The sequence below is a fragment of the Pempheris klunzingeri genome, chromosome 6 (genome assembly GCF_042242105.1).
Source record: "Pempheris klunzingeri isolate RE-2024b chromosome 6, fPemKlu1.hap1, whole genome shotgun sequence".
Taxonomy (NCBI): domain Eukaryota; kingdom Metazoa; phylum Chordata; class Actinopteri; order Acropomatiformes; family Pempheridae; genus Pempheris; species Pempheris klunzingeri.
This window is the reverse complement of record NC_092017.1, coordinates 3,525,913-3,539,131: the sequence shown is the minus strand read 5'-3', so window position 1 is coordinate 3,539,131 and position 13,219 is coordinate 3,525,913. Positions and strand designations below refer to the sequence as shown.

The 13,219-nt window shown below is 41.4% G+C and overlaps 1 protein-coding gene across 1 annotated transcript in view; it reads left to right on the top strand.

Moving 5' to 3' along the window:
- The window catches only part of ptprfa (protein tyrosine phosphatase receptor type Fa), a 208,441-nt gene that overhangs the window by 47,145 nt on the left and 148,077 nt on the right, over window positions 1–13,219 (top strand). Inside the window, exon 3 of the mRNA XM_070832882.1 lies at window positions 10,029–10,217. Within this exon, the coding sequence (XP_070688983.1) occupies window positions 10,029–10,217 (189 nt within the window). The remainder of the gene's footprint in view (window positions 1–10,028; window positions 10,218–13,219) is intronic.

Genomic DNA, 13,219 nt, shown 5'->3' with positions numbered 1-13,219 from the left:
TGCTGAAAAGTGAGAGCAGTGATGATAATAACAGTAATAAAAATGATAATGATATGTAATACTTAGTGTTTGCTTGTTTTTACAGACATGTGCGATGTGTGGTATTAGGAGATAAACAGTGGAGGAGCCTGCTGACTGCTCACATGAGGGCTTAGCTCCAGACTGTGTCAGGCTACATCAGATGTCAAAGCTGCATTACAGCCAAAAGCCAGAACATTCAGACGCACCAGAACAATGAGCTACGTGTGCAGGCAGGCACTTTTTAAAGGCCCTCAGAACCCTCAGGTTTTCTGAGTGTTCCCAGGATCCAAGCCAAGTTTCTCTGCTCCCTATCTTTGGAAAAAGCTTCCTGAACACCTGAGCTCTTAGCTCCTAAAACTGTCAGTTCATTTAAATCAGGCCTTAAAGCATTACTGTTTACTGCAGCTTTCCAATAAACTACATAAATAACTTCCTTCTAATCTGGAACTATTTATCACTCACACACTGCCTTTTATATATTCTTTATGTATTTTATGGCTATATGAAGCACTTGAATTTCCATGTGTCTGAATTCTCTAGAAATAAATTTGCCTTGTCTTAAAGAGGCATGCAAAGAATGCATGAGAATCCAACATATGACAATTCTTAAGGAGTACAAAGCTTAGTCAGTGGAACACTCTTTTTAAGGCATTATCAAGGTTCGCCATATCATGGAGCAGTATACCTTCTCAGTAAACTCCCAATAGATTTGATGCCTTCAGGGCAAAGTGCTTCCTTTTTGAGTGTGAAGGAAATCCACCTCCTCAAAGAGTTCAGAGTTAGTCTCAAACCAGGATGTACTGTATATATCAGACTGGTAGTTCAGCACTACAAGTTCTATAATCATGTTTTTTGTGATTATTTTTTCAAGTTTCTAAAACCTGTTTTTTAAGCTGCAGCCTGCACTGGTGATGTGTGTACTCCCTGAGAACACAGTGACTGACTCTCTCAGTCTCTAGACAGTACATGAGTAGTTGACATGGATCTCACTTGTTGCTCCAAATGTTTGCCATGAGTCCATATTCCCTGAAGAGAGGAGAGGAGGGCTGGGTCACCACTCCTCTTTCCAAAGACCTGATGAAATGAAGAAGCAGGAGTGCACGTCACTACACCAATATTCTACATGTAAACACTGTTTGACTAACAGCCAATCAGATGCAGCACAATGGCAGCTCTCCTTTAAAGTTTCATTTCTGATTTTTTTTCTTTTTTGAATCACAGAGGATTAAGTTCTAGAGTCGCCTTTAAAAAGTGTGTGGCCATGGAACAGCTCCTTACTATGAAGTACTGTCACTTTCAATGCCGGGTGTCGTGGGAGGGGTACAGAATCCTTCATGCGTAAGCAGCTCTGTTGCCATGGAGCGTGTCGAAGATTCAGTTCTCTATAGTTATTAGTTGGGACCAACTAATAATTAGTTGGGATGTTTTGGTTTACAGTATATGTTGTAGTTCAAGGTCAGGTGTGGGCAGATCAGGGCAGATGGTCAAGTAGACGTGTTGTCACATCACAGCACAGATGATTACAGCTAATAGTAAATAATCTGTTGTCTGGCAGAAATGGGGATGCAATACAGTTCTGGGAAATATTGAAAAAAGATGAGGCAGGATTGTAAAAATATGGATAGATCACATGGAGCTACTTGTTATGTTGTTTTCTGTACCAAATCAAGACTTTAAAAATTTGACACTGACTCTGTCTTTGCCTGCTAATGGCATTAATACTAATGTCCATGTATGTATAAATGCTGGAAAGGAGGCTGCATCTGATTGTCGAACCTTAAAGAGGTACAATGCGGATTCCATCCTGGTCGTGGAACAGGAAGCTCTTTACCCTTGCAGGGTTGTTGGAGGGGTCATGGGAGTTTTCCCACCCAGTCTACATGTGCTTTGTGGACTTGTAGAAGGCCTATGACTGTGTCCCTCAGCAACTCATGTGGGGGAGCTGAGCCAGAAGTCGAAGCTATTGATTTACCAGTCGATCTACGTTCCCACCCTTACCTATGGTCATGAGCTCTGGGAGGAGCTTGGAGTAGAGCCGCTGCTTCTCCACATCAAAAGGAGCCAGTTGAGGTGGTTGGTCAGGATGCCTTGTGGGTGCCTCCCTTTAGAGATCATGTCCAAGCAGTGTTAAACAGTGGTTGTTGTTTTTTTGCATTTTAGTTAAATGTTGTAAATGCATGTGGTTTTTAAATTTGATTTTCTTTTTGCATTTTTCACTGCATTGAGCTCTTGGAGCCACTGTAGAAACTATAATAGCCTTACAACTTTCTAAATATTTGGATTATGGGATTCATCTCTAACCCTCATTATGAGCTTTCCTGCAGTGGAAATGAGATACACTTCTCCTAAATCTTCAATTCAATTCAATTCAATTCAATTCAATTCACCTTTATTGATCCCCCCCAAGGGGAGAAATTCCATTTTTACAGTGGTGGGGAAAGTGGGGGGAGAAAACAAGAGGAGAGAGAGAGGGGAGGAGAAAAAACATGCGACACCAGACTGTACTCATGTGGAGTGCAGTGTGGGACCGGTAAAAAAACCTCAGCACATATTTTTGCACATCACATGACAATAACAACATGGCAACAGGGGATGGGAAAAGGGGAGTAGAGAATTCCAGCACCGCAGGAGGCAGGTCACTGGCTACAGCCCCGTGTAGGCGAGCCCTTGGACCACGCCCCTCGTACTGGAGGGGTGGAAGCTGGCGAAGGCGTTGGATATAGGGCAGGAGTAAGTCCCGATGTGTTTGCCCATCAGTTCCCAAAACCCGCCTCAGTTCATTCGTGGTCGTCGGCGATAACATGGCGGTTGCCATGGAGACGTCCCTGGTCCGGTTCCAGATAAGCCAACAAACACCAGGTGGATGGGGGAGGGATGGGGAAGAGCGTCCCAGCTGCAGTGCACTCAGAGGGGAGATTGTTCAGACAGTGACCTTGGCCAAGGCCACTGCTTAGGGAGGCCAATTCAGATTAGATGATTTGGGTTGGAGCGAGACAGCCATATTCAATAGACTTGGCTTACTCTATTGTCCATTCTGGTCACTCAATCGATCCAATCCTTTCTGCAGAGCCGAAAGCTTCTCCAAGATGTTATCCGAGCGGTTGAGAACCGCAGCCACGGCCGTGGCCTGAGCCCTGCCTAAACCCTCAATCATGGTTGGCAGCGGAGTGGGGCCCTTGACTGCTACCACCGTCTTCCAGATTTGACGATACATCAGTGCAAAGCCTGATCCAATCAGCAGAGCACCTAGTATCATGGATCCAAACAGATAAACATCTTCCACGTCCTCAATGGACAGGTCCGCCAGGCACATGGTCCTCCACTTCTCCCACGAGTCGACCGTGTAGCCAGCTGGAAACGTTCCTTGAGGGCATGCCGGTTCCCCAGGCACCGCTCTTCTGGTACTGAAAATTTTATCAACTGCATGGAGAGACCAGTTCACAAACAGACAAAACTGTACTTAACATAACAGATTATGTTGCAAAATATCAATTTAAATGGCAAAAAGATATGCCAGTAATATCAGCAGTGTTAGTGAAAGGACATGTGGTGTGGCACATGGTGACACCTGTATAGTCTCTGAGGGGACTAAGGTGGCAGTGGCTGGAGAACTGGGCCCAGGTGCTCCTGGTGGTGCCACTGATGGTGGTCCTGCTTACAAAACACATGAAACTGCATGAGAAAAGGAAGCACAATCAGACTACCAGGTCCTTCACAATATGCACTAGTAAGTAGCCTTATAAAAATATATTGTCTAATCAGGCGGAAGCAGTTTAAATGAGTTTTGCACAGCCTTTTCACATGTTGATCAAACTTAAGTTGAGAATCTAAAATAACACCTAAAAATTTTAACTTGTCTGATCTATCTCTATCTCATTAATCTTTACCCCAAAATTTTCATTGGCTTTCCTCTTAATCGAAAAGCACATCGACACTGTCTTCTTATAATTCAAGGTCAAATGATTATTTTGAAGCCACCGTGAAACACCAGACATTTCTTTTGATAGTATATCCGCTGCCATCCGAGGAGTTTTTGCAGATACATATACAATTGTGTTATCCGCATACATTTGGCATTTAGCTCCTGTGCAGCTGTCGGGTAAATCATTAATATATAAACTAAAAAGTAAGGGGCCCAGTATTGACAGTTGACAGGGTAGAATTAATTCTAACCCATTGCTCTCTATGTTCAAGATAAGATCGAAACCAAGTGATTGAAAGCTTTTTTAGGAGAATTCCGTGGTTAACAGTATCAAAGGCTTTTTTCAAGTCCAAGAATACTGCCACCACTACATTTCCTTCATCTATTGACTGTTTTATAGTTTCTGTGAGATAACAGTTTGCCAACTCTCTTGAGTACCCTGCTCTGAACCCAAATTGTTTGGGGTGCAGTAGATGGTTGCTTTCAAGGTAATCAACAAGCTGTTTAGCAACTGTTCTCTCAAGAACTTTTGAGAGCATGGGTAGGATGGAAATTGGTCTATATTTGGAGACCAGGTCAGGTGCTCAAGACTTGTGAATGGGAGTTATAATTGACTTTTTCCAGGGCTTAGGAAATTACCTCTAATTGAATTAATCACGTGTCAATGGCACTTGAAGAAAACAACTGTGTTTTTTAATAAATAAGGTATCCGACCCAAAGTGATCCTTGGCCATAGAATTCCTTAACCGCATTATAACTTTACCGATCTCATTTTGATTTACCTCTTTAATATGAAAAGACAAAGAGAGCTCTCTCGGTATGTCTGTAACTGGCCGGAAATTTGCTGCCAGTTCCTCAACTGATTTGATGAAAAATTTATTAGATTTGTTTGCAATTTCCACATTATTGTTACTAACTATTAGTAACTACTAACTATTAGTAGTACTATTCAATTCCACAATAGATTTTTTCGGATTACGAGCTAAAAAATATTTAGATGTTTCCAGAGCGCAGAGCTTTTCCCTTTTGAATTGGCAATTAGTTGCATAAAGTAACAGGTTTTTGCAGTATGCAACTCCTTGATTTACCTTATTTCTTAACCCTTTGAAGATAAGTGTGTAACTAAGTGTGTTTGAGCATGAAATCCCTTTTCTTAATTAGTTGATTTTTATTCAGCCATGGTAAAGCCCTGCGACATCGTGGGTGTTTCAATGTGTGTGTGTGTGGATATATTTCTGCCTCAATTCTGTAAGTGTTTTCATAATTGTAGCACAGCAGGTGTTTACATCGTTCCAGTTAACATTATGTAATTCATTTTCAAATTGTGTCATTTTCTTCTTGGGGATGCCAACAAGCTCTGGTTTACCGGAGTCATTGAACCAGGATTGTAGACGTTTTTTCGCTAATTTTCTAACAATTAAGACCATATTATGGTCGGACAGGCCTGTGATTAAATGATATGTCTTTGTCACTCTTTCAGTTCTATTCATGAAGATCAAATCAATGAGAGTTTTGCTGCCTTTAGTAAATCTTGTCGGTTCTTTGATTATTAGCTGGAAATTATGTTTTGAATAAATTGCTTTTAATTTTTGCTTGCTGCCTTTGTCCAACCAATTTATATTATAGTCTCCTAGAAATATAGTTGCACAGCTACAATTTAGTTGTTTAAGTAATTCATCTAAATCCTGGTAAAAGTGAAGCACCATGGGACGGAGGATTATATAGAGTCACAATGTTAAATTTAATTTTTGTTGATAACGTTACATTAATGGCCACACATTCTAACAGCGTATCCAGATTAATTTCCCTACATTTAAAAACATCTCTAATGTAAATCAATGCTCCACCCCCCCCCTTCCCCTTCACTCTGCCTTTCCTAAAGCAGACAGAACCAGGTACATCAGTCATGTGTGTTGGGATATTACAATTTAGCCCTAATTCAGATGAACATAGATTATCCAAATTCCATCAGTAGGTTTTGAACTTGATCTTGTTTTGCTATAATGCTTCGGATGTTTAAATGTCCTCCCACAATACCCATTGGTTTGGTCTTTGAGTCCCATATGGCCAGAAAATGGAATAAGTAACTAAATATCCATGTCCAAAATAAGTAAGTCTTGGTGTGTTATTCAGTAGTGATGGGAATTTTGGCTCTTTCGGCTCCCAAATGGCTCCTCGGATTTTTTTCGTTGCTTAAATATATGTATTACCAAATTATGTGTAAAATGAATTGCTAATGTAAAAAACACATTATATCGAATATGTATTTATATTGCTTTATTAATTCACACACTCAGAGTGCAACAAAAATAAACTGTAAAATACAAACACAAAGAACCATAAAAAAGGTGTAATATTTTTTTGTATTGTTGGACTATTTATAGTGAAGCAACACAACATCAACAAAACCACACAACAAAATGTACAAAAATGTACAAAAACAAATAAGCAGCATCCAGGTACCAAAATATAAATTAAAATGTACAAAAACAAAAAAGCAGCATCCAGGTAACAAAATATAAATTAAAATGTACAAAAACAAAAACACAGCATCCAGGTAACAAAATTTAAATTAAAATGTACAAAAACAAAAACACAGCATCCAGGTAACAAAATATAAATTAAAATGTGCAAAAACAAAAAGACAGCAGCATCCAGGTGTTTAAGAAAGATTGGCATTCAAAAAAAACCAAGTGTCTCAGCTTTGAGGGTTTGATCCTGTTTCTCCTTTCTGTTATGATCTGCCGTGTTTTGGAGAATATTCTCTCTGAGGGGACAGATGTTGCTGTAATACAGAGTCTACGTGCCATCACATGCGTCAGACATGGGTAGACTGTACACTTGCTCTCCCACCAGCTTAGTGGGTCTGCACTTCTCTGCAGAAAGAGCTCCTCGAGATAGGATTTCACTTCCAGTATTGCATCTGCTGTTGGATTCCTTCTTGAAGTGTCATCAGTTGCTCGTTCTTCAAAGAATCTCCAAACAGCAGATGCTCGTGGTTTCTCTTGGTCATGCTCTGCAGCCTCCTCTCCCTCCTCTCCCTCTTCTCCCTCTTGGCCCCCTGGCAGTGCAGTTGACTGGCTGGATCTTGCTGCTGCTGCGGTTATTCTTTGAAGGGCTTCATCAACCGCTCTATTGTCACTGAAGGCCAACTTTTTGAACCTTGGGTCAAGAATGGTGGTTTCTGACAGAACAGCATTATATTCCATTCTGTGAAATTTTCTTTCCATGGATGCACAGAGAGCATCCACTAAGTCATTCACTTTCCCCATGCTTCCTCTGGTCTTGTGCTCAGCTGTCAGTCTCTGTAGACCCTTGCATAGGATTAACATTTTAGAGGATGTAACATAGCTGAAAAAGAGTAAACAATAAGTGTTAAAATTATACTTTGTTTTATTTAATAGCATATGTTATCTTTCCAATCATGCCTAATCTGAATGCAGCAACAATTAATAAACATATTTATGGAAAAATAATAATATAAGATTTGTACACTGTACCTGTCTGCACTGATTTCCACAGTGAGCTGCTCAAATGGCTCCAGAACAGTGCAGGCCTCCTGTAGTACCTCCCATTCCTCTTGGCACAGAGGTTCAACCGGTGCATTTATAACAGCCAGGGTTGAGATGACTGCATCCTTGGAGTCCAGAATCCGTTTTAACATATGGAAGGTTGAATTCCACCTTGTAACACACTCTTGTTTAAGCTTCAGCTCAGGCATGCCCATCTGTCTTTGAGTAGATTTGAGTTTTTCTGTGGCTGTTGTGCTCCTGTGAAAGAATTCCACTATTGCCTTAACTTTGTCAACAGTGGGCTTCATCACCTTCAGTGCATCTCTGACGAACAAGTTGATTGTGTGCGCAAGACATGGGAGGTGGGTCCATTTCAGGATTTTCACTGCTTTTGTTATGTTAGCTGCATTGTCACTAACACAGCACACTACTTTGTCTTCCACACCCCATTCTTTGGCCACTTTGAGCAGCTCATCTGATAAGTTCTCAGATGTGTGTCTGTCACTGAACTCAAAAAAGTCAAGAAGACAGGACACCATTTTGAAATCTTCAACAAAGTGGCATGTCACTGACATGTAGGACGTAGTGGTTCTGGATGTCCAGCAGTCAGTTGTTAGACAAACAGCTGAGTGATGTACGTTCTCTGTCATATAGGCCTGTGATGATTTTTTGGGAAAGTGTTTTCCTGCTTGGAAGTGCATACATTGGATTGAGGGCATGAGTGTAGCTCCTGAATCCACTGTCATCCACAATTGAAAATGGCTGAAAATCTCGTGCAATCATTTTAGCCAGTTCTTCATCAATTGAGTTTTGTTTTGCTGGGGTCATCTCCTTTTGTAAAAACTGGCTCATAGAGCTCTGGGCTGTAGGTCTTGTTGTCCTGGGTGATGCTGTAGTTAATGTAGGAGCAGCAACTGTTGCAGTGGACACACTGGCACCTTCATTCACAGCAGGTTCCCTTGCTTGCCTTTTCTCCTCCAGCTGGACTGATGGGTGGGCAGTACGCACATGCCTGTGCAGGTTATTTGTGGAGCCTGCCCTTTATGAAATTTTAACTTTGCAGAGTCTGCACTCAGCCCTCGAACTGTCAATTGCATTAAAGTGTGTCCAAATTTTGCTTCGTTTCCTGTCACTCATTTTCCTCACCTTTCCTGCTTGTAGTCTCTGAAACTGCGGTGCTCTCTCTTGCTCTCTTGTCTCTCCCTCACTCCACGTTCTTATGCTCACTGTGCTCCGTGTCTGTAACCTCGCCCCTCCCCCCGTCCTGCTCAGTTTGGACACACAGACGCCACCACACATCTTGACCAATCACGTGCGGCTTTAACAGAAAAAGACGAGAAAAACAAACAAATCCGATCCGATCGGCAGCCAGCTCCCGTCGTTCACTTCAAAGAGCCGGTTCTTAGAAAAAAACACTGGCTGAAACTGACAAGAAACTGGGAAATATGTTAAAAATAAGAAAAGGTGTGGAGCCCAACAAACCATACCAGCCCTCAGTGACCATCTTGTCCTTACCCAGAACTACTAAGAACTTGTTGGACTATATCTTTGCCCAAGCAAAGCAAAACTAATGCTTTTGGTGTTAGGCTTACCCTTTATTCAACTTATGTTTTACCAATAATTATAATTATAATAGCTTAAATACGATTATCACAGTACACAAAGTAAAATACTTACTGAGGAGGACTTAGTTGGGAGGTTGAAAAATATATTGCATTTGATAGCTGGTTGTTCCACCACAGGGTGGAGATGATGTGATGTGACACACTCCTGTACAGTAGGTGTTGGTATGCATCTTCCATAATGCTTTGCTCCTTTGGGGAACATTCTTTCAGGTAGGCAGTAGTCAAGGCGGTTGCCAAGCAGCAACGGCCTTAAAAACGCATTCTAGACGTTTTGAGATTAGAACCCAGGTATACTCAGGTATAGCAACACGACAGTCATCCTGGTACTACTGTCCCACAGCTAAAGCGTTTATTTATCCCCTCACTAATGTGGAGAGCCTTCCTCATCAAGGACCAACAGGCCCAAGTCTGAGGCCAAACAGAAGAGCATGTATGCCGGTAGAATAGATTGTAGATTCACAGTGTGTCATACAGCACTGCTAATGTAAGTTTAAATGCCACATTATTTTATGGACAGTATATCTCGTGTTAACCTGTGCCCTCCCCAAATGGGGACAATGGGAAATAAATATCATGTATAATGTATGAGAAAGTGTTGGGGTGATTTGATTGCTTTTTTAATGATTCTTCCATAATTTGCCAGGACAGGCATTTGACCGCCCTAAGAAATTCAGATGATGTGAGTGTGGTAGGGCTGTTTCTCTTGCAGAATGCATTTCACTTGGGGTGAAATTGCATTGCTCCTGTTCACACAGATCCATGACAAGAAGTTCTATAGAAGGATTAGTCGTGCAGCTTTAATACAAATAAGACCCAGCAATATTGCTGGGTCTTATTTGTATTAAAGCTGGATTTTACTATGTTTGAATTTCATGGGGGGGCTCAAATGCACAAACCTGTGTCAGCTGTCAGAGAGCCAATGTTTGCTTGTCCCTGTCGTTGTCGCAGAGGACCAGATCCCCCATGGCTTCCCTACCATAGATATGGGGCCCCAGCTGAAGGTCGTGGAGAGAACGCGTACTGCTACCATGCTGTGTGCAGCCAGTGGCAACCCTGACCCAGAGATCTACTGGTTCAAAGACTTCCTACCTGTGGACATCAGCAGCAGCAATGGGCGCATAAAACAGCTACGTTCAGGTAAAGCACTCAGCATGCTCACACACAGGTATCTCAACATAGTGTGCAATTACTGCAATTAAGTGCAGTGAGGCACTGAGGTGTTGTAACCTTGTGAATGCCACACGTCATAACAGTTACTTTAAATGCCTAATAAAACACTGGGTATTCAACCTCAGTCCCTTTTCTGATACCAGATACAAATGTCTGGTCAAGTCTTAACCTCTGACCACTATGATCATAAATTCAGAATCTACTTTGCACTGCTTCTTTTTTTGCACTTATTCGCATTCTGTTTAAACCAATGGGAATGATCCCAGCACCTTCGTTTAATGTTAATTGCCCCTCAGCTGTCCAGGTCTCAACACGTGGCACGGCAGGGTATGGCACTCCTGTGCCTGCCCATAAGCAACATGCTGAACCTGTGGATCTATACAGCATTTCAGCACAGTTAGCACCATAGTTAGCTTGTAAACCACAGCTAATTTGTTGCTACTTGAGCCAAAGATAAATCAGCCGTTTACCTGATCTGCCAGTTTCTGACTTCAGGAAACTCAAAAGAGAGCTTTTACTCTGCTAACTTAGCCAGCTAACATCTGTTAGCATAAACACAAAAAAGTAAAAATAACTCACAGAGTAATGTTCAGTTTTAGATGGTCTCAATAAAGTGTGACAGACCAGGAGAGAGTTCTCAATGAGAAAAACTGCAAACCGACGATGATGTCAAAGGCAGACATTTGAAGCTTTATTAGAATACAGTCCAATGGAATCCAATAGAAGCCTAGTGCCCTAGTGCTATTTTATTAGACCAATGTCGTGCTGCTGGTCTGTTGTTGTCTGTTTGGTAAATGTAAGCCATGTTAGAGCTGCAGGTTTCTATTCTTTTCATTATGCATTAACCAGTTTGTCATTTTTGAAATGAAACTCAAACATATTCACATATTCAACTCTCACATTTAAGAAACTGGAACCAACTGTCTGTCATTTGTCTTCGATAAACTATTATTAATTATATAATTATCCAATTCTGAAAATTGTGGTCAATTTGCTTTTCTTTTTCAATTAATCAACTAATTGTTTGTATATCTAAAAATGAAGTATCAAAAAGTTTTTAACCAAAATGTATAGACTGTATCAGCATTAGAATAAATAACTGTATGCTGCCCTATGAGTCAGATAGTGTCTGTTGAAAAACTTTATATTGTGCCTCAGCAGTTATGTTTTATTGAATGCAATCACTACAAAACCTTTATGTACGTCTTTGTTGCTGTCTCTCCAGTTGAGGTGCATTGATGTACAAAAAATAAATGTCTCTTGCATCAAGAATAACAATGATCAGAAGAATACTGCAAGCATAATGGCTAAATCCCACCGGGAGCATCTGCATTGCTGAGCCCCCCCCCCCCCCCCCCATAGTTAATATTTCCACCAATAATTAATAATAATTAATAATCAATAATTCCACCAGCAGCTCAGCATTCCATTTGTGGCAGAATCTGCGGCCTGGCTGGTCAGGCAGCACAGAGCAGATGAGCCGGGCAGGAATTCAGGCAAACAAACAGCAAAGAATCCTGTCAAATTTCAACACTTTGACTTTCACCTGTTGTTTGTAGGCTACAGCCAAACAGTTAATAAACAAAAAATAATTTAAAAAATATATGAGCAAGTCAATTAATCAGTCCAGACTGCAGCTGGTTGGATTTGGGGGTAAGAAGTGAAGCTTGATCTTTCTTTTAATTTTCAGAAAATAACACACAATAACCTTATGATAAGCTTATGAAAGAAATGTTTCCTACTTTGAGCAGGACATCATTGGTTTCAGTAATTACCTGAGCAGCACCTGTGTGGGAATATTGGTGTGCCAACAGTGCTTAACACACCACAGACAGTGATGAATGTTAAAGCAGAGGCAGCCATGTGAAGCAGCTCTGTGATGGGGTGGCCAGAATCCAGAGGAGCAGATAGCGCATCTTTCTCACAAAACCAGCCTCAGTAGCTCGCAGCAAAGCAGGACGGCTGGGTGAATAAACAAGCTCCAGACAACCTGTCAGCTGCCCTTTCTTTCACTTTCTGTGAGAAAATAGAAATGTGTGTTTCTTGCCAAAAATACTAGGCATCGATATCCAGTTGGAATGGCTGTCCAGGGCCAAAGGTACTTGCCAGCCATTGCTGCAAGAGTAAGAAGCAGATTTCCTGTCACTGAGGGCCCAGGGCCCCTCCTGTGGCTGCATTCATATCAATACAGGCAGACAGGACAGGCTGAGAGACAGGCTCTAGGATATCTTTGGCTTTGAGACCCACACTGAGGATTTTCCCAAGCCCTAGGTAAGGACAAACATGTCATGTATCATTAACTGAACAGCATGGCAATTTGTTTCAACTTGGTTCATAGGGCCCTGTCGTCACCTTCAGTCCCACAGCAGCCAAGCACAGATGGCTGACTTCCTTTAATAAAGAAATTACAGTTATTCTGTGCCCACAAGGTGAGTGGAATATGCAGCAATGTGCAAAGGCAGCGCTCCACAAATATTCAGTTTATTTGTGTCAGTAGAATTCAATATATAGAGGAGTGATCAGATTTGTTCAGGAATTAGTTAGTCCTATTAAATGACTTTGATCCATTAAGAAACACTAATAGCATTTTTCAGTTTGTTACCTTTGCCCTCTTTTGGAAAAGAAAAATGAAAAACCTCTGTCCTGTGTATTCTATACGGCTGCCTTTGGTGTGTCAAAACAGTTCTTACAACCAAAGCTTGTCCATCGAAACGTGACCCTTGTGATACTCGACCAATGAGTACTGGCTTCGGGACGTGGCCCCAGCTGGGTTATTTTTCAGTCTGTCGAAGCAGTTAAAGGGGTCGTCTGGTAATGTAGAATTAAAATCCAGAATGTAAAGGGACTCCCATGCAACGGTTTAAAAAGAATGGTCAAAATTGAAGCAGCCAAGGCAGAGATACTGACTTTCATTCCCTTGTTGCGATTAATCTCACAATACTTGTATTGGTCGTGAACCGTTCAATACG